At 35.9% G+C, this 21278-nt stretch overlaps 2 protein-coding genes, 1 long non-coding RNA gene and 1 pseudogene across 3 annotated transcripts; all 4 read right to left on the bottom strand.

Moving 5' to 3' along the window:
- Positions 1–166: 166 nt before the first annotated feature.
- On the bottom strand, positions 167–3713 carry LOC112785150 (la-related protein 6A). The gene is made up of 11 exons (XM_025828593.3): positions 3202–3713; positions 2844–2925; positions 2255–2349; positions 2089–2160; positions 1910–1989; positions 1725–1806; positions 1406–1453; positions 1241–1306; positions 1017–1151; positions 734–830; positions 167–648 (listed from the first exon to the last, which is right to left on the bottom strand). The coding sequence occupies exons 1-11, from the start codon at positions 3469–3471 to the stop codon at positions 521–523; spliced, it is 1155 nt and encodes a 384-aa protein (XP_025684378.1). The 5' UTR covers positions 3472–3713; the 3' UTR covers positions 167–520.
- A 1620-nt stretch (positions 3714–5333) lies between these two features.
- Positions 5334–9350, bottom strand: LOC112785149 (protein BIIDXI). Its single transcript, XM_025828592.3, has 3 exons — positions 9107–9350; positions 6241–6738; positions 5334–6157 (listed from the first exon to the last, which is right to left on the bottom strand). The coding sequence occupies exons 1-3, from the start codon at positions 9195–9197 to the stop codon at positions 5565–5567; spliced, it is 1182 nt and encodes a 393-aa protein (XP_025684377.1). The 5' UTR covers positions 9198–9350; the 3' UTR covers positions 5334–5564.
- Positions 9351–11051: 1701 nt separating this feature from the next.
- LOC112786797 (uncharacterized) lies at positions 11052–12419 on the bottom strand. The gene is made up of 2 exons (XR_003194330.2): positions 11881–12419; positions 11052–11409 (listed from the first exon to the last, which is right to left on the bottom strand). It is a non-coding gene; the product is annotated as an uncharacterized lncRNA (long non-coding RNA).
- A 2513-nt stretch (positions 12420–14932) lies between these two features.
- Positions 14933–17727, bottom strand: LOC112783464 (uncharacterized; annotated as a pseudogene).
- Positions 17728–21278: the final 3551 nt, after the last annotated feature.

Genomic DNA, 21278 nt, shown 5'->3' on the forward strand with positions numbered 1-21278 from the left:
AAGTGTCAGGATAGAATATAAGAACAAAACATGAGTAGACTGCGGGAGTTTAGACCCATGGATTCTCCCTAGATTTCCAGATCCGGTTACCTTAAAAATTTTACAAGTTCTGTGAAATAATATTTCAAGCCAACCCCGTTGTTTTAAGTAACGATACTAGTGATCATTATAGTAAATTTCAAATCAATATCAAAACGATAGCTTTCACCTCCCCATTAACAGATTTTTCAGGGGATTGTTTTGTTACACAGATTCCTCGTAAGGTGAGGATTACCATAATAGAAGTACGGTTTATCCTCTTCAGCCTAATAAAACATTAAATTAGGTAATATGCTCCACCAACACTACTAGCTTTCACAAGCTGTCCCATAAAATTGAACACCCCAACAAAAACCTTGAATGTTGACTCCAGCAAACACACTCATAGCCCCGAATTAAAAAAAAAACTAGGATATCACTACAACCGACGGGCAAAACACTGCTTAAATACAAGTCCTTCTTGTCTAGCTCCAAATCTTTGCTAATTGGGAGCTGGGACAGGAGGTCGCCCTCGACCCATTGCAAAGCCTCGTGTTCCATCGGGCATTTTTGGTCCAGGAGGCGGTTTCGGTGCTTCCATGACATGAGTAGATGAAGTGCTTCCATGGCCTGGAACAAATACAATTATCAACAAGGGAAGAGATTCAACTTAAAAATGATAGAACGCAAGCAGAACTGTTAATAAGAGAGATACCTATTCCATTTGCAGCACGATATTTTTGTTTTCTTGATCTTCCATGACTTCTAGGCCTGTGCCCACCTTTATTATCCTTTGCCAAGTGGTCGCCATCCTGTAATGAAAGGAAAGCAACGCAGGTGAATGAAAACTTATTCAAATTGAAAACAGAAATCTGGAATATATCCTTTTAAAAATATCTATTAATAGTTGCATTTATATGATTAACAATTGATGATTCATTTATAATAGATAAATTACAGGATGCTTCAAAGGGTTAAGAAAACAATGTAAAACAAACCTCTTCATCATGTGTATCTTCATGAAGCTCATTTGAGCTATGATTTTCCTCATCTGTTTGTTCAGACACATGGCTAGAGCTATTCTTCTCAGAATTAGCTACCTTCCAAGCTTGTTTTTTGTGTCCATACTTCCCCTATATCATAAAATCATCATCATCATCATCATTGTCGTCGTTAACTTTTTCTGATAATTTGTCTCATGAAGAACGAATGTGGAACTAACCATTTTCTTGAGAAGTTTAACACGCATGCCATTTCTCCAATCCTGTTCATCATTTAACAAAGCCACCTAACCAGGAACGAGGATCAGGGAAGAGTACATCAATTGGCCAGGCGATAAATGCTTATGAAACTATGCATATAAAATTATATAAAAAATGATACTCACAGCTTTCTCAGCCGACTCAATAGTGTCGTACTCCACAAGAGCATGTAACTACATCAATGTAAAATGGATGTCAAAGTAAGAGAGAAAAAAAAAAACAATGAACAGAAAAGGCAAAAAGTAACGTTAGTTAACACCCAAGAGTTAGACATAAGCAAGCAATTTTACAGGGTACCGTTGACTATGGAAGTAGTACTAGCAGCACTATATTTCATTTCTAAGACAACTGAAATATTCAAAATGGAAGTTCTAGCACGAGCAATTAGAAAGGTTAGAACTCTTCATACTTAAGTCTAGATTTAAATATAAGATAATTCCAAACCTTGCTACTAAAAAACGTTTCTTGTTTATGTTTTGTCGACTCTGCAGCAGAACGTGGATCATAAATGCTAATCCGCCTTATACTGTATATAAGAAGATATGTCCACATAAGAGAATTCGAACCACAAAAATTACGGTCTTACTTAACAAATATTGAAACAATACCAAGGCTGGAAGAAATCTTACTTTCCAGCTTCACGGAATATTCGCTGAAGGTTGTCCTTTGAATGATCCTCTGGCAAATTCTCTACCAAAACAGTATATAACTAGAATCCAATAATAAGACACAGATAACAAAAGGAAAAAAAAGAAAGAAAGAAAGAAAGAATCATTAAAAAGGTATCTTCCCCCTTCACAACTAATACCTTATGATCTCTAGATTCTTTGAATCGAAATGGATTGACCCGCTTAACCCTTTTGCCATCACTACTCACAACCTGCAAATCCCATTAATGAAATTTCCCTCAGGTCTGCAAGAAAATAATCACAAATGCAGTTCATGTTTACAAAACAAGGAAGGATTTATCATACAAGCACTGAAGATTCCTGCAGTGCCGCAGCTATAACTGAATGATCTCGACTGAGCCTCTTCATTTTTCTAAAGGAAGCAATTACTGATACAGGAACTGCAGGACCAGTGAAAATAAGAAACACATGTTAGGATAGATAAATAAATAAATGTGAAATGTGTGTAGCTGCATAAACAACATGAACTAACATTAGCTTTTTTTAAGAGATAGCAATGATGCTTCCTCATAATAATAATAATAAAAAGAAGCATGAGAAGAAACATTGTCTTATTCTTTATGAAGAAATTATAGTTGTCATAAAATGCAGGCAGTCTCAAGCATATCCTCAGAGAATGCTTTTAGTTATTACTAGACAAATAAAATCCTCATTCCGCAAAAATTTATCCTCCCTCAGGATGTGCTTCTATGCAACAGCATACAAGTTCCCTCCTAAGACCTCAGAGAAAAACTTCAAAATGGATAATCTCACATCTCAAAGCTAGCAGACTAACAGCAAATACATAACACACGAAGAATTGGCGACCAGATCATATTATATGCCTAATAAAAGAGCAACATCACAGAGAGACTTAATAGTTAATACCACTTACCAAACCCTTCCTTATTCCTCCTGATGAAACCCAAGAGATACTTATCAGTGGGCAGATTCTCATCGCTGAAATAATACTCCACCTGAACCAAAATCAACACAACCAAATTCACCAAGCTTAAGTCAAGGAAGGAATAGAACAATGTCTTCATCAAAAACCTAGTCATAGCTAAAACATAAATATTTCTAACGCCCGTTACTAAACACATAACACAATAGAACGAATTAAAACATTATTAAGTTGCTGTGCCTACGAGAGAACACAATCGAACATAAAGAACACATTAAAAAGATAAATTGGTTGAAATTTGAAGATCAGAGTGATTGAGAGGGAGGGGGAATGGAAGAGGTGTTTTTACCTGCTTGATGATCTTGAGCTTGAGATCATCGAAGGAGACGTCCGTGGTTTCAGGCTCAGGGGCGTGCTCGTGGTCATCGTCATGGTCATGGTCAAGGTCATGGTTGAGGTCGGTATGGTGTTGCTCTTCTTCGGTGAGGAGATCATGAAATTCAGCCCCAGCGATATCTTCCGGGCCAGAAGCAAGATCGGGATCGGAAGCGCCAGCGTGATCGCCGTGCCAAGGGGGCGAGGCGGCGGAGGGAGGGGGAGAATCGTCGCCGCCTTCCATGGAGGGGGAGAGAGGAAATGGAAGAAAATCTCCCCCGCCCTTTGTTTTGGTGTGTTGTTCTGTTTCTCTCTGTTTTGGAGTTATTTGATTTGATTTTCAGACTTGAGGGCCCTTTTATCAGCTGGGTTAATACGTTTTCCTTGTTGACATTTCCTCTCTATTTCAAAATCAATGTCATTTATGTTTTATTTTTTCTTTATCAGAATTAAAAGAGTAAACAAATGAAATGGTTCAGGATTTTCACTTAGTTTAATTAATTCATTACATTCTTGTATATCCAATTTTTTCTTCATATTTCGTTATGTTTTTTTTGGCTTATTTATAAAGTTTTTTTATGGATCGTGTCATTTCAAATCCTTCACAAATAAATATTTCTGTATATAAAAATGGAGATTGAAAACAGTTGATCGTGGAGGGTGAAGGAGGAGCGACAAATAAAGAATTTCTGAAATAGAAGAAAAATTTTGGATGTTTAAGTTAATAAAAAATGTAAAAAGGTTGTTTTTAAAGACAATGGGTGTGTAAGTGTTGGGGAGTATGATTTTTCAATATAGGTATTATGTGCATTCCAAAAAGAGGAGAAACAAACTTAGGTATAGTAAAGTTGATATTTGAGAGACATTAGATAATATCACCTTTAAGTGAAGACGATTTCACTTTGAGTTTTTACCTAATAATAATTATAGTAAGAGTAATATGAGCCTAAAGATGATATCACATCATATACTGCTAATATTATTACTAAAAGGTCATTATGGGAAAAAAATTTAAATACGAGAAAATTGATTAAATAAAAAATAAAAATTTAATTATTATTAAATTTTAAATTTCTATTTTGTGTGAATTTATTATCTTGATTTATAAATAATTCGAACATTAATTTATCATTTTGTCAATATGTTTATTTTTGGAAAACTTGATATATTGATTATACATCTTATGATATTTTAAATAATAATAATAATTAATTTAAATATTTTTTCATAATAATATATAATTATATCTTAGTATAAGATTTGTTCTATATTTTTTTTTTACTAAAGACATGGAGACTCGAATCCGCAACCTCTTAATTGAGTATGAGGAGACTATGTCATTTGTTCTATATTAATATCATATAAAGGTAAATTTATATTTTTAAAAAGCTAATTATATGTATCTTCTATTTTATCTTTTGCATTTGGAACATTTTAAGAGTAAAATTGTTCCGATTCAAATGTTTATATTATACCATCAATTTGGCAAAATAGGCATATACTTTTTTTTTAATTGAAAATTTTTTATTTTAATAAAAATTTATATGTAGTTATCTTTATATAAAATTAATAATTGATAATAAATAATAATTTAGTCAAATATATCAAATCATCTAATACTTCTCTATCATTAACCTAATAGTTCTCTATCATTAACCTCACGTAAAGACTAAAGACTATTGCAGGTGAGTTTTTAAATATAGAATGACCAGATCATAGTATAGCAAATTATATCAAAGCCTAGCAAATTATAGTCCCTTAAACATAGAATGACCAGATCATGAACATGAACTCATGAAAGTAGGCCATTAGATCTCTGTTGGACCCGAGTCCAACCGTGTACAGTTAACCCCGCCATCATTAGTTCTAAAACTCTGACTATGTCTACTTTACATGTCATAGTAATTACTTATCCGAAAAAACAAAGAATGTTGGAGTAAACAAAATGACATTTAACACTGTACAAGCTATATATATCATAAAAGAGCAAAGCATTCTTATCATGAACACTGATTGCAACATCAAGCAAAGCAAATTCAAGCTGCTTTAATCCCACTTTAGAGGATCAATCCCACAAAAATAACAGAAATTTAGATTGCACTTAGCTTTCACATTCCAAAATTGAATATTATAGATCCAACCATCAAATTCCTCGCTAGCTATGCGGTGTATATAACAGTGACAAAGGTACTAAGACAGGAGTAGGACATTGTCATTTGTCATAGCAAAAACTGGATAAACTTAAGGCCAGTTCAAATACAATACATGTGAATTTACCTAGAGGTAACTAGTAAGAATATTGAGCAAAGAAGGTAATTGGAAATGAAAATAAAGGCATCAGAGTAGAAGCCAAAGTAAACCGAAAATGAGAAGGCTAAGCCTGGAAAGGGCGAATTTAGAGAGGGAGGTGGCGGCGGCAAACCAGACTCTGACATCATCGACCACAGGGCCACAAAGGGAGCTCATGTCGTCACTTCTGGTGTTGTAGTAAATACTGTAGAAGGCAATCCTGGTCCTATCTGCCTTGGCAGTGAAATTGAGATTTGCAGTTTGGAATGTTGAATTGGAGTTTGGTGTGTAATGGATGTTTTGAGCCTGGTCACCGGCAAAAGCCATGACGGCGAGAGGCTCCTTGCATTTGTCATCGGCGTGCCCCAACGAGAAGGTCAAGCTGTAATCCTTGTCTGGTTTGGTCTCAACCATTTGGGAGATGATGCCTTCCTTCCCGGAGAGCAACTCGATGGCTCTCTTGCCTCCGGGGACGGCGAAGTGGTCCGAGTCGATGTAGCGGATGGCTCGGTTGGATTCCACGATCCAGCCAGGCAGCGAGGAGGTTTCTTCGTCGAGGTTGGTGGGAAGTAGGACACCCAGTGATGTGTTTCTAAACATCCATGGACCTTCTTCCATGTCTCCATTGACCACGGCGTTATCTGTAATATCAAATTTACGTAAAGTCGACTTCACGTGAGTTTTCACCTTACTGATATAGTAATTAATTAATTAATGGAAATACCTTTGGGCTTGTCAGGAGTGAAAAGCTTCTTGATGGCAATGTTGTCAATGATTGGCCCGCAAGTAGGGTCATCCTCCATGCCAGGGTTCTTGAAAACCAACCTAAAGGAGTCGCTGTCGGCGTTAAAAGAAACGGCGTAAGGGTTCCAACCCTGAACGTTGTAGAGCGTCTGGAGGTCAATGGTCTGCGACGCCGGCGGCACGGACACGTTAAGTGACTCCAGCTGTGCGCACGTGCGGGCGGCGCAGAACGTGACGGAGTAAACGGAGCCCTTCTCCACTGGGAACTCCTGGCTGATCTCGGCGTCGTTGCCGAGCCTGACGGCGTGCCTTCCTTGTGGCACAATTAGGATCATGCCACCTTGCTTTTGACCGGATTCAACGAGCTCAACGGTGCCGTTTGATTTCCAGCTTGGGATCTCGGTGGGGCTTTCCACTAGCGCCTCGCTTGGGAAGCCATTTGATGGTGATGCCTCGAAATCTCCGTTTCCCACTAGTCCTGTACGTTAATTACATTCACATTCACATGCCAGCAACACAAGACAACAAAAAAGTGTTGGGGGCCGGCTGCAACATTTCCTTCTCAAGCACATGCCCCCAAGTCCCCAACTGCCCAGCCCAATTCAATCGTAATCAACATTCAATATTTATTTATGCTGAACAAATCAACATTTTTGCAGTGATTGCACCATACCTAATTACCTACACCATTCTCGACTGGACCCCTTCCCATAATCATGCCATTATCCATCAATGTAATAAATTAAGGAAACTAAAAGATTCAACATTATTCCAATGATGAAAACTCAGGTTCAGTAGACTTCACATGAAGTTGATAACTAAGAACTGTTAAATGATTTTACTGGTTCGACTAAATTTTTATCTAACAGCTCTCAACTATCAACTATCAACTATCAACTTCACTTCACGTAAAGTCGACTCCGCTGAACAAAATGTTTTCACTCATTGAGTACGTGCCAACTAGTGGAACTGCTTAGAAGCAAAGAGAGTGTGCCAGACATATAAGCTGCTGCCATTCACACATGTATGAATGAGGCCGAGGCAAGGAGCAAGGGAGTGGATTAGAACATTTTCCCAGTGGCTAAAACACGACAAAAGCGTTTGATGTTGAAAGGAAACAAAATTTATGTATGGTCCAATCCAACATGAATCAGAAGCCGCGTTGAGCGCATGGGGGGTCCTACTCCTAACCCCACTCCAAGACTCCCAGTACTCTCTCTCTCTCTCTCACTTTGACTCAAGGAGAAAAATAAAAGCACCTTCTTTTTTGTTACCGTGCTTTTAATCGCCTTGTTTAACGGAAATAGCTACTAGCTAGTGACCTAAACGACAATAATTAGTAAAATCTGCTAGCATAATTGGTGATTTGGTGAGTGATATTGATAACGCCATTATGGGCTTTACGAAAAGGTCCTTATACTTTAGAGGAGAAAAGCATTCGATGAAAGGCGGGAACAATGTCTAATAAGTAATAAGGTCATTTTAACCAAGTTGGGTTGGTCTAGTGGTTAGCTCACTAGTCCGCTTAAGCAAGTGTCGGGGGTTCGAATCCCGCCTTGTGCATGCAGCAACCCATTGGCTAGCGGCAAACCCTTAAATGGAGCTCAGTACCGCGACGGATTAGTCTTTGACCTGCCGGGTTGGGGGATACCGTGGGAGACCAAAAAAAAAAAAAGTAATAAGGTCATTTCGCATCCCTAAGATTATATACCAAAAAATTCCAAAAAGTCCTTTCATTGGGTCCCATATGCTTAAGTTGCCATGCCTTCTTTTATGCATCTCGAGGCTAGTTATGATTTTCCACTCCTACTGTTTACACTCTACTACTTTTTCTTTCTTGTTTTTTTTTTTACAAGTTTAGCTTAGCTGTCTGAAACTAAGATATAATCACTGTGAATATTGCCTACAGTCAACTATTGTGGTTTTAAGAAATTAAGAAGCGCGTAATTATAGCATTATACCAACTTTATGAGTTCATTAAATTCGTAGCCTCAATTCTATAAAGTATAAACTTCTAACATTTTTCAATTAGTGTAAATATCCTCATTAAAAAATGCCAAAAGCAAAAGCAAAAAGTATTATCTTAAAAACAATTACTGGAAATTACTATCTTTTTAACTATTCGCTTGCAACTTGGCCACTTTAATTTTCATCATGTTTTCTAGCAGATCTTTTTGTTCATTCCTATTTTTGGGCACAATTTTACCTTCATCCTTGAAACTATTAAAGGAGGAAAAAGAAGAAAATAGAAAATGACATGAAATTGAAAGGAGGAAAGCTACCCTCACCCACATTTAAAATTAAAAGAGATATACTATTCTGTACAATTAAAAAAGTAATCAACATCTGTTCTATTTTGAGTTGTTAGTTGTTACTTGTTACTATACAGTTTTAATACCAAAAAAAAAAAAAGACAGTGAAAAATGCAGAGTCGGTGGAGAACAGAACATAGAAATGAGACTTGTTAGTTCACTTCATCTAGAGCTAGAAGAGCTTAACCAACCAAATCAAGCTCAAAGGGTCTCACAAAAGGAAAAGTGCTCCAAGTTAGAACACAATAACGACCCTCTTGTTTCTATAATTGGTATGTATAACATCCTTAGTGTCCTCAAAATCCAGCAGTTCAAATTAGTAAAACCAAATTCCAGAATTTACCCCCCCACCCCTGCCTACAAGAGCCAATTCTAAAATAAAAAGTAAACACTAACAAAACATTATCGTACTCGCGTACCATACTACTAGGCCACACAATTTGATGAAGCACATAAGGGAAAAAACCCAGCATAATTGATCAGATCTCAGGAACATAGACACATACATGTTGCAGAGCAAGGAGAGAACATTACCATCATCTGCCTTAGTAGTGAGGGTGAAATGGGGGAGCAGAAGGAGCATGAACATGGACACCCATTTCATTGTTATTGAGCTTCGAGCCATATCTCTGCACACCCAAAATATTCTCTCTCTCTCTCACTGATATATGAGAAGTGTTGGAGGAACCACAAAAGGCAGAGAGAGTAGGAGAGTGAGTGTGTCCTTTTATATAAGATTCTCGCCCACCTCCTATGGACCCTATGGTCCCTCCCTTTTGCTCTTCTTTTTTTTTTTTAAAGCTTATTAGCTTAAATAAATAAAACGAACTTTATTAAATTAAAATTTGGATACAGAAAATTCTTTCACAAAATAGGACTAAGGACCTCTAATCTCACATCTCTAGTGTGGAGTGTGGACACACATTTTCCTTTCCTTTCCTTTTTGAATAAGAGAAAGTATGAAGAGTCAATGAAATATTCCTACAATGTATACAATAGAGGTTTATGAAGTATTAGAGATATAACTATTAGTGTTATCTTTTTCCATCAGCTAAAGTTTTTGGAATGAGTGGTATCATGACATTGTATTAGAGCGTTAGATCTAAAAGGTCAAGACTTCGATCTTTAGTGAACCCAAATTCAGTTTAAAATATCCTTCATGGTTTACATTATTCTAAGACGTTAATCATGCATTTGCTATCATAAAACTCATAATTTAATTTCTTTTTAAATAAAAACAAAAAATTAATATGTTTCTTTTTCCCCTGCGGAGTGCTGGCTTTAAGACCCTGGTCTAATGGTCTTATGTTGGGCCCCTTCAGCCACCTCCGTATTACGGCACTCGACAGTGTTCACATACATTGGACATAACCCGTGATTTAATTAATTAATCTACAATGTTTCCCATTTTCAATAGTCCATGAATAAAGAATGTATACTATCCCTATTTTCATGTATATATATGGAGGCCTTTTTTTTAAATAAATAAAAAATTCATATTTATCACCTTACATTAAAATACAAATATTTACCATTTTTTTGTTAGTCTAATTTTGCTGGCACTACTGAAATTAAAAACTTTTTTTTTCTCTTTATTTTGCAGGTATTGATGACAAAATTGAGTGCATGCGAAATTATAAAATACTACGTAAAATGATAAATATTTGTATTTTAATGTAAATGCTAAACATGAATTTTTTTTATTTATTTGAGAAAAAGAAAAGCCTATAGACAGATGATGAGTAAAGTTAGGTTGGAACCAACGCAAAATTAATGGAACTAGTTTAAATTCGATTTTAAAAAATTGAATTTGAGTACTAGTTTCTTTCGTTAATAATTGAGGCTAATTTAAAAGTTTAAATTTGACAAATCAAAAGTATGTCATGAATTTCTTACTCTTATTTTTATATAGAAATATGATTAATCATTATTAAAATAATTACAAAATATATATATATATTTTTTTAAAAATTTAATAATTAGATATTGATTTCACTAATTTTTATTTTTTACACTTTTTTTTTCTTTTAATTTCAGATTTAGAGAAGAAAAGTATGTCTGTTAGAGTTTTTCTTCCAATTTTAATCACTGGCATTCTCTCATTCTCTTTCTCTGCTGTATCTTTCCTTCACTTATTCTCAGCACCGCAACACGCCTCAGATGACACCACAACCTGCTTCCACCGCTGCCGCGCAAGATGCTGCCTCAATGCTTGGAGGTTAGTTAATCATTATGCTCAAGGTTCTGAGAACTAGACCGGTCATTAAACCGTTCTAGTCATTAGTTCACTGATTTACTAGTCCAACCAGTCCAACCGTAATTAAATCGAAAAAATTATTTTAAAATAAAATAATAAATTATAAATAAATATCCTAAAATATAACTCAACCCTTTTTTTTTGTCTCATAACAACAGGGTCATTCAGCCAACAATATCTCTTTCATCTCTTTCTTAATGTAAAGAATTAAAAAAGATCAAACAAATTGAACAAACCTTGTAATACTAATAGTGAATTCATCTCCTTAATATTACAAATAATAGGAATTAATCATATAAATACATTAATATTACAAAATATACTAATATACTTGACAAATAGGTAACACATGATACAACAGTGCCTTTTGATCGATTTTAAAATAGATCAAGCAACATGTAGAGATGACAAGCAAAGCAAAAATGCTTAGCAGCCAGAGGTATATTACCCATTTTACCACACACACTTTACAAGCTTTCTTCATTACCATGCATATTGTTTCTTTATCGGCATCACAGGCTTCTTTGAAGTCCCTCAATATCTTCTTGAAAGATTCTTCGTCCTTCCACTCTGCATGAGTCTTTGAAGCCCCTCATTAGTATGCTCATATTATATTCGTTGCTAATCCAATCGATTTAATTTAACACCAATCGATTAGTAAATAACTATTTTGTGTCAAATAACTCGATCCTAAACTCAACAGTTGATTGTATATATAAATAAATCTATTCTTTTATACACAAACATATTCAATCTATAAATGTGAAAAATAGTTTCAATTTGAGTATGAAACTTTGAATGATTTGAGATATAAAAAAGAACTAGATATGCTTTATTAATGATATCAACCATTCACTAATCACACACCAAAAGAATAATAAAGAAAAAAAAAAGAACATACCCCATTATATAAAAAACTGGCTAACAGAACTAGATATGCATTGATACTATGGTACCTATCTAATAACAATCAATATGCATGCTAAATTGACGATTGCCAAAGAAATTGAGAAAATTAATCGATCTTAGATTAAAAGAGTGAAATTTATACCTAATACAAGAAGTAAATTATTAGGTTTAATTTGTCTTGCTCGAAACCCTTTTCTCATGTTTGCGATCTGCCTCGAGCTTTTCCGCCATGATTGAGCCGACCTCTGGTACTATGCCGAAGAGAGAACCAAACATGCTGAAACATGCGGTGGCTCTGAGACTGCGGCGGTACAATGAGAGCAGCCCGCTGCTGATGGCCGGGGCAAATATGCGGTCCCAGGGATCGTTTTTCTGACGAACAAAAATCAAGGCGTCGTGGGAGACATTGTAGAGGAAACACCAGGCGGCAAACTTGCCCCCGACGCGGGGTGCATTGAGGCGGACGGCGTGGCAAGCGGTAGAAATATGGGTTGGAGAGATGCAAAGGGACTTGAAGAAGTGGAAGGTGGATCCGCAGATTAAGCCTACCTGAAACCCCTGGCCCGCTGAACCGGTGACTTCATCAAGCCAATTCTTCATTGTTCGCGGATGGCGAAACATGAACTCACAAGGATACATTGCAAATAGGATTCCCAAAGGTGTAATTGTGTTTCTCCTTTTATGTTTTATCGACCACAAGAGTTCTTAAAGGGTGGAAAAATATTATAGGTAGCAGGGGTGCACATGGGTCGGGTGAAGCCGGGTTTGATGTGACCCAGATCCGGCCCGAAATATATACCGGGTCTATTTATTAGACCCGAACCCGGCCCTAAACCCAATGAAACCAATACACTTTCGGGTCACAATTATACCGGATAAAAATCGGGTAAAAACCGGGCCGTTAACATTACATTACGTTGATACCTTCTTGTAAGCTAGCATGTAAAAATATCCAAATTTCTAATACTCCAACCATTAGTTAACATAGTAAAATTCATTTAAAAAATATAACAAGAACCAACCTTTCTTCAAAATTAAAGCATAATCACAATCAATATTAAAGCATAACCACAATCAATATTAATATTGTCTAATAATACCAAATATTTAAATCAATACAAATAACACAATCTTATGTATTAGTCTAAAGTCTTATGCATTCTAAACATAAAACATTAACTTATAGTCTTATAATGACTAATAACACAAAATATTAAGGTTTACAATACTTAAATTCCACATAAGAATAGTCATGATCCATCATTGATAACACAAAATATTAATTGTGTATGATGACCGGGCCACCGGGCCGACTTCGGGTGACCCGAGCTATGGCCTGGACCCGACCCGAAATAATGACCGGGTCTATTTTTGAGACCCGTACCCGACCCTAAACCCGATAAAATCACACCAAATTAGTCCCTAAAGTGTTCGGGACCGGGCCGGGCTTTCGGGCCGGGCCGGGTCTGTGCACCCCTAATAGGCGGTCCCCGGGTGGTTAAATCCAACCCAATTTAAATTAAATCTTATCCAATCTTAATCTAAATAGATTAAAATCACATTAATTTAAATTTGATTAGATTATATTTTTAATAAACCTTATAAATTGAATTAGATTTTAAATTTTTTTTTCAAAACTTATCCAATTTAAATTAAATAGTACAATCATATATAATATTATTTTTTATTAGTATATTTAAAATTTTTTAATTTGTTATATTATTATTATTATTATTATTATTATTATTATTATTAATAAGGTGGAACTAATTATATACCCTTTAATTACTAATAATACACCATCTATATTATCTTACCAAAATATTTTTGATTTTGTCTATTATTAAAAAATTTTAATTTCACTAATTATTAATTATGACGGTAATATCTTAATTTTTTAAATTATGTTTATTATTTAATTAAAGTGGTAATTATTTGTTCTAAATCAGTACTCAATCATCTAAAATCGCTTAATAATTTAATAATTTAAATAACCGTTTGTTATAACTAGTACTCTTAGTCAATTTAAATCATGTACAATTCACTCTTATACAGACAATTCATTTAGAAGCGAATGTTAGATGATCATATTTTTTATGATTATAAACTCTACTTTTTTTTCTATCACACCTTTTGGTCTATCCATTCAAAAAAATAGATCATAAATCTTCTTAATTTTTTTGAATATCATAACAAGTTCAATAGTTTATATCTTATATGTATATAATAACTATTTGTTGAATGTTTTGTATCTTAAAAATGATAGTGAAGTTTTGGTGACGAGTTGGATGAGAGAATGTACTCTACAAGATGATTTCAATATTCAGGTAATATTTATAACAAAGTATTTTTAACATAATTTTTTCAACACACTTCTAATTAGAATTACATTTTAGAGGAGTACAACGATTTGTGTCTCGTAATCCAAGAAAATGCTTGAAAATATAGGAGCAAGGTGGAACATATAGGAGCAAAGTAAAATCAGAACATGAAGATATTTGAAAGTGAGAAATTATCTTATTAGATATTTTTTCTATTTTTTTTAAAAGATAAATTACTAAGCTATTTTTCATTAGTTTATACACTAATTTATCCTTCTTCTACATATTACAATTTCATATTACTAATTTTCTTTACTTTATCAGTTAATATAAGTTATTAGCAATCTATATATTATCGTAATTAATTATTGTTGAGTATAATAGGTACAACATAGCTTAATCCAAAAAAAATAAGAGCAAAGTTCAAATATAACCTGAATTTATAAGATAAAATTGATCTATCTTAAGCAATTGTTAAAAAATATAATAGAAAGTTAAAAAATACAACACCAAAGCTATATTTCATAACCATTGAACCTTCAACTTCATCTACACTTTTTTCAACTAAAGAAGTAAATGAAAAACAAAGGCTACCAAGAAAACGAACTTATTTCTTTATCCATATTATTAACAAGTGCCAAAGAGAGACAAAAAGGAGGAAAATATAGGCTTGCTCGCTACAAAACTTCCAACCAATATCAATCTAGAAGTTGCTATTAATGAAAATAAAAAAAAATGTGTTTTTAGTTTCTAATTCTGAACGGGATGTACTTTGCAGCTTTCATCAAAATCGATGCGCTTCTGCGCCCATAGTATAGAAAAAAGGTTTCATCCATTAATCATAAATGGCTATAGTCCAAGTTCAGAAAGTAGCTAGCGCCATCTTGGTGTTTCCTCATAAAAAATGTAGGTCAAGGGTGATATAAGAACGTTATTGTCATCAATCTGCATTAAACGAATGTAATCAACATGAAAATGAGTATGAGAATCATAGATGAAAGAAAATTTACATAGTCACTATTTTATGCCAAGTCCATGTAGTAATGCTAGCCACTGCTAGTGGCAGTAATACATCATGTAGACTAACATTTTATCCCAAATCAGATATAATTGGGTTATTTGGACTCGAGTCATTCAGAATAACAAGGCTTTATATGAAATCCAAAACAGATGCTTTGAAAATAATGTAGAAACTCACCGCTCTCAGCTGCTGCATGAACTTGTATAGTGCCTTTTTGGGTACACATATCACTATGACATAGTAGTCTGCTATTACCTTCCCATCTCGTTTGCAAAAAACAGGACTTATAGTGGGTTCCTGCAGAAGATAATCACATGTTTCTCTCAAAATTGAAAAAAAATTGTAGTGAAAAAATAATGATACTGTTCATGATCACAGTAGATAGTATATGATAAACTTTGCTATTGTAAAAAGCAAATGATGTAAAGAAAGCTCCCACCGGTGAAAAAAATGAAAAATGAAGGTAACAACACTTTTATAAAGATGACAAACTTTCTTCTTCTAATCTATCTAGTCAAATGAAAACTATTTTTCTTTCCCTTTTGGTTTCACTATTTGCTGTACAACTTTTAAGTAGTGGTGCAAATTTTTTACATAGAAAGACAACATATATATATTTTTTGGGGGCCGTGGGAATAATCAAATCAAATTGAAAAAGACTCAGTTACAAGCATCACCACCAATGAATTGAAGAAACATTAAGATATCACTAAAGAAAAATAAAATGACTAATCCAATCACCATCAAAAGTTTAGCAATCTCCCCATTTTACAATCCTTCTAGAAATGCTGTGATCCCTTAACTTAATAATGCTCAGTTCACACATTAAAGGACTTTCTAGTTGCAAATTCTGAAAAGAAAATTGTTGTTGATATCTTAAGTTCTTCTACATTATTAGGTCCTAGAATAATGCATTATGCATGTATCAAAACCATAAACTACAAGAAGAGAAAAATACATACTAATCCATACCACAGAGCATGATATACAGTTCCACAGGAACCTGCAATTAAAAAATAAAGTGATAAACAGGTAAAGCATAAGAATGCAAAATACAAGTAGCTGCTATATAAAAATGACCAGAAATCCATAAAGAATCAACCAACTCAAACATAAGAAGTCCAATTAAAGCTAACATGTCAAGATTCTTTCTCGTAAAAGCTAGTTCTTTTGTTAAAGCATGCATATTGTCAAACAGTTTATTTCTCAAGATTGTCAAAAACTTATTTTCTAACTGATTATTAACAAATAAATGCTTTAGTTAAGAGCATGAATACCTTGTCCAATTTGTTCTCCAATAGTCAGTTCTTCCCACAAAATTTCATAATCCAAGCAATCACTGTCCACATCCACTTTATTATTGACAGCACAACTTCCGGCACTTCCACAGCTGCTGGCACTACTTGTGCTGTTAATATTGATGGACGAGGACTAGGATCTTGAAGCCTCATTGTTACTAGGGTGATTCCTTTCACCTCCTTGGCGTTCTTGCTTCTGATTAACTGACTGATTTTCTTGATGATCATTTGACAAGAAAGGCACAGCAACACGGACATCCTTTGCCTCCGATCCTTCTTGATCATTTGCTTTCTATGGCCATGCCATTGTTTTCTTTTGAATCCATGCTTCAGCCCTAGACGTTATAATCTTGTGAATAGATTTTCCTTCATTATCATCGGCAGATTCTTTCAGACTTTTTCCTTGGGATCTTTCCTCACCATGAGAAAATATACCAAAAGGGGACTGCATCACATCACCTCTGGGTGTGCTAGCTCCACTGGAATTAGCATCTTCTCTGTGGTTTGCAACACCAACTTCTGAGAAACTAAAATGCTCAGATTGATGACTTCCTCCGCTCCCACTTTCACGATCACCGTTATTTTCTCCTGTTTGGATTCTTGACTTAACTTTGTTACTTACCTTTGATGCCTGTTTAATGGTTCTAACATCAATACATGCTATGTTATACTAGTATAAATTATGGAAATATGAAAGTTACAGCACTAATCAAATTCAAAAACTTGGATGCTATAGAAGTTTAGAGAGGCTGCTGAGTATCAAAGCCAAGTTTATTTGAAATGCTACTTCTAAGAGGCCTAGAGCCTGAACCTGATTTAGCATTGTTTGTAGCCAAGCACGGAACTCTCGTTTCAACAAAGAGCCGCGAATTACTCGAGACACAGATAATCCCAACTAAACTTCCATCATCATCATAGAAAGGAGTATTCGTCGCCACCGCCAAGAACTGCTCTCCCATCTTGTTCTTGACCGGGAATTGCCCAGTCCAGCTCTCTCCCATTACGATACGGTTCACAATATCAACAACCAAGGCAAAATCTCTGGGGTCAACAATCAGCTCAATCCCATTCTGCCCAAGAGCTTCCTCCAGCAGCATAACCATACAGATTTTCGGCACTCCAGTTCCTGCAAAATCATTGCGAATCAAATCCAAGAGAGTGAAGGGGCGGAAAAAGCATAACCATACAGATTTTCGGCACTCCTGTTCCTGCAAAATCATTGCAAATCAAATCCAAGAGAGTGAAGGGGCGGAAAAAAACTCTAAATATAGGTCCCTCACTCCCCACAATTCATGCAATTAACAAGACAAGACAGGACAGAACATATCAAAACCAACATGCATATCCATTTTTAGCTAAGGACTTGTCATCTCCAAAATCCAAATCATATATACGGGTTGCGCTGCGAAGATGAGCGGACAAGAGAGACGACAGAGGGAGAGGAAGAGAAAAGGCATCTATGAATTGAAAATGCATAATGATTAACTAACCTCCAAGCGTTGAGGCAGCGTCTTGCGCGACGTCAACGGAAGCAGGTTGCGTGGCGGCAAGGATAAGCGAACGAGAGATATAGCAAAGGAAGAGGATGAGAGAATGACAGTGATTGAAATTGAATGAAAAACCCTAACATACATGCTCCTCTTCTCCGAATTTGAAATTAGGAAAAACTACCATTTGTACCCATGAACTTTACGAACGCTGACAAAAGTACCCATGGAAGAAGAAAAGTGACTTTGTATCCATGAAAGGCTGGATCCGTCTGTCGATAGTACCCGAACGTCATTAAAACGTTAGCTCCGTTAAGTTAAAAGCCAACATGGCACGTTAACTACTTACCTGACTTTGAATCAGCAGTCTAACGTGTCCAAGCATAAATATACCGTTATAACATCACCCATTCCCCTAATTTATCCTCAACTGTTTCCCCAATTTCAATTTCAAAACCCTAGAATGTTTAGGAAAAGCAGAGGTAACCAATGTTCTTCGAATGGAAGCATCAGCGAAGAAGGGACTTCGTCTTCCAAGAGGGGTGAAGAGAAGACTTTGTCTGGGAGATGCTTTTGTGGACAGGGTGTGGTGTTGCTACAATATGGAACCTTAACAAATCCTGGGAGATGGTTCGTAAGGTGTCCTCTATGAAAGGTAAGTCTTTTTGTTTTTGTGCTTCTGATCAGATTAACTTATTGTGAATGATTCCTTATTCCTCCCTTTCACACTACAGACGATGGATTGCAAGTATTTTGTATGGGTGGATGAGATTGACGGAGGATGGGAGGGACTGGCAAGAGCCCTTGTTAGAAAAAATCAAGATAGCTCCTGTAGTAAATATGAGGTCAATCTCACTGGGCAAAGAAGAGAGATTTAAGAGAATAGTGTGAAGATCTTGTTAAAGATAGGGAAGCTCCAGGGTGAAATTAGAACTATTAGGTCATGGATTATAAGTATTTTTTTGAGTTTACTGATTTGTGTAGGGCTGAATCTACTCCAATTAATCAATATGTAACTGTGCTTATGGTGTATGTTGTCCTGGGGTCTTTTTTTGCAGCTTTTTGGTTTCAATGATGATGAACTTAGAAGCTGGTTGGTCTCGATGATGATGAACTTCGAAACTCTATTACTATCTTCACTTGTTGTGGAAAAAGTCAAGTTGTGTTATGACATTAATGTCCATGATTGTTAATGTATTTGATATCTGTTAGATTGGAGTTAACTCAATTTTGACAAAAAAGAAATATAAATGTCGTGATTTGTCTTAATCTAGCCAAAAACATGGTATTGTAAAATAAATAGCAAAGTTGTAACCTGGAAATGGAACTAAATATTCATTCCATAAGCTATAATAAACCTTGAAGTAATTTACTCATATGCAGTTATCAACAAAAGCCTCAAAACGAGGGTATGAGTTTGATGTAGCAGTAGCAAATCAAATGTACCTAATAGAACCTTTACAAACCATGAACATGAAAGCATCAAGTTGTGCTGTTTAAGTACTAGGCATGAGTTACAAAAAAATCATAATATAAGAGTTCATGGAGCTCTCATTACAGTAAGTACTTCATCAAAAAATAAATTCACACTAGAAAATCCTATTTGTTGGGTGTAGAGTTGCTGCTGCCACTAGAAATCCCGTTGTTGTTGCCACTTGAAGATGCTCCTGTTGGCGGACGGAACCCAGGTACTGGCCATCTGCCTGGTGTTTGAATTGTGGATGGTGGAGTTGGCATGAATTGCATAAATCGTGTAGTGGTCCCTCGGCTTGCACCATGCATTGTTTGTCTGGTAATTCTTGGAGGCAGTTGGTTAGTTGGTGATGTAGGCCTAACAACAGAAGGTTGTGGTGTGGTAGGCGTTATGGGAGTAGGTTGTGGTGGGGCAGGTCTGAGGGGAGAAGGTTGTGACGGTGGTGGCCTCTTAATATTTCTCCTCCTAATTGGTCTCTTGGACATGGTTGGCTTTATGATAGGTCTAGGTGGCACATATGCAGTAGAGGAGTTAGAAGGTGGAGGTCTTACTGCCATAGGTTCTTCAGAAGGATTCACACAGTTCAGATAATCAACATTCACCTATAAATGTTGATAATTGCATTGGCTCAAATTTTTAATACAAGATAAATTTATTTTTATGCCAATAAGTAGAAGAAGAGAGTGGATATAAATAACTTACACTGGGTGAATCTGAAGCTGATGCTTCAGTATCTGCTGCCTCCAAAATCTCTTCCCAATACATCTCTTGCTCTCTGGCAGCATCGTCATCAAGATCATCAACACCCATACCTTTAGTTGTTGCTGCTGCACCCTGATGCTGACTACCACTACCTGATGCAGCTCCTCCACTAGCCATAGCTTCTTTCTTCTTGTCACATCCTCTGCTGTTATGACCAGTCTGAGAAAACAGTAGCAATAATTGCAATTTTAATTTCTTTACAATACAACCAATATGCAGAAGTAAACAAATGAGATATGGAATATTAGGTTATACCTTCAGACAATATGTACATTTAATGGGGCCATATCTCCTCTTTGCTCTATGAGGATCAAGATTCTCTCTAGGACCATCTCTACGAGCGGTAAAGGAACACATTGGGTGAGGAATTCGTCTTGTGGATCATCAGAGGTAGAGGGTGGCTCTGTGTATGTTGGTGACTTTGGCTGGGCATTGTTGTCAAGCGAAATAGATGGTGCTGGAACTATATTTGGTGTAGCAGATTCTTCAGATACATGAACTGTGTTTGGTGTAGCTGGAACTGATGGATTTGGGCTGGCATCTGGTTGGGCCTTTTCTGTACCATGGGTCTCCTCTGTAATTTGTAATTTGGGCTTCAGTATGTACCCTTTCCAGGTGAAGAATTCTTCTAGGACCTGTTGCCTTCTTTGGAGTTGGAGTCTTTCTAACACAAACTTTCCTCCTCCTCCTTGATGGAGTTACATTAACCTGATCAGGTGCTTCTACACCAACTTCTTCATTCGTATCTACAACATCTGCTTGGCTAATTGGGTGCTCTATGTATAATTCAATCTTATGTCCATTCTCCACAGCAGCTTCATACATCTTAACGACATCCATGTCAAGTCGCAGAAGCCTCAAACCACCCTCAATTTCTATTTCAGGCTGTTGCCAGTAGAAATCGGAGATGATTGGATACCCAATGTCTTTCAGTAGGTCACTAATGAAGAAGCCATTCAGAGTATCCACATTAACTCTCTCCACCTCAGTAATTTCACCTTCTGCATAACACAACTTGCCATCCGATCCCCTTTCAAGTCTACCTCTATGGTGTATTATTAATGTGATATGCGTCGTGGTAGCCATTTTTGTCAATAAAAAAAGAATGAACAGTCCATATCAATATACCTACTATTTCAACAAGGACATTCAACTAACGCATAACCAAAGTTTAATC

This window comes from Arachis hypogaea, chromosome 20, assembly GCF_003086295.3.
Source record: "Arachis hypogaea cultivar Tifrunner chromosome 20, arahy.Tifrunner.gnm2.J5K5, whole genome shotgun sequence".
Taxonomy (NCBI): domain Eukaryota; kingdom Viridiplantae; phylum Streptophyta; class Magnoliopsida; order Fabales; family Fabaceae; genus Arachis; species Arachis hypogaea.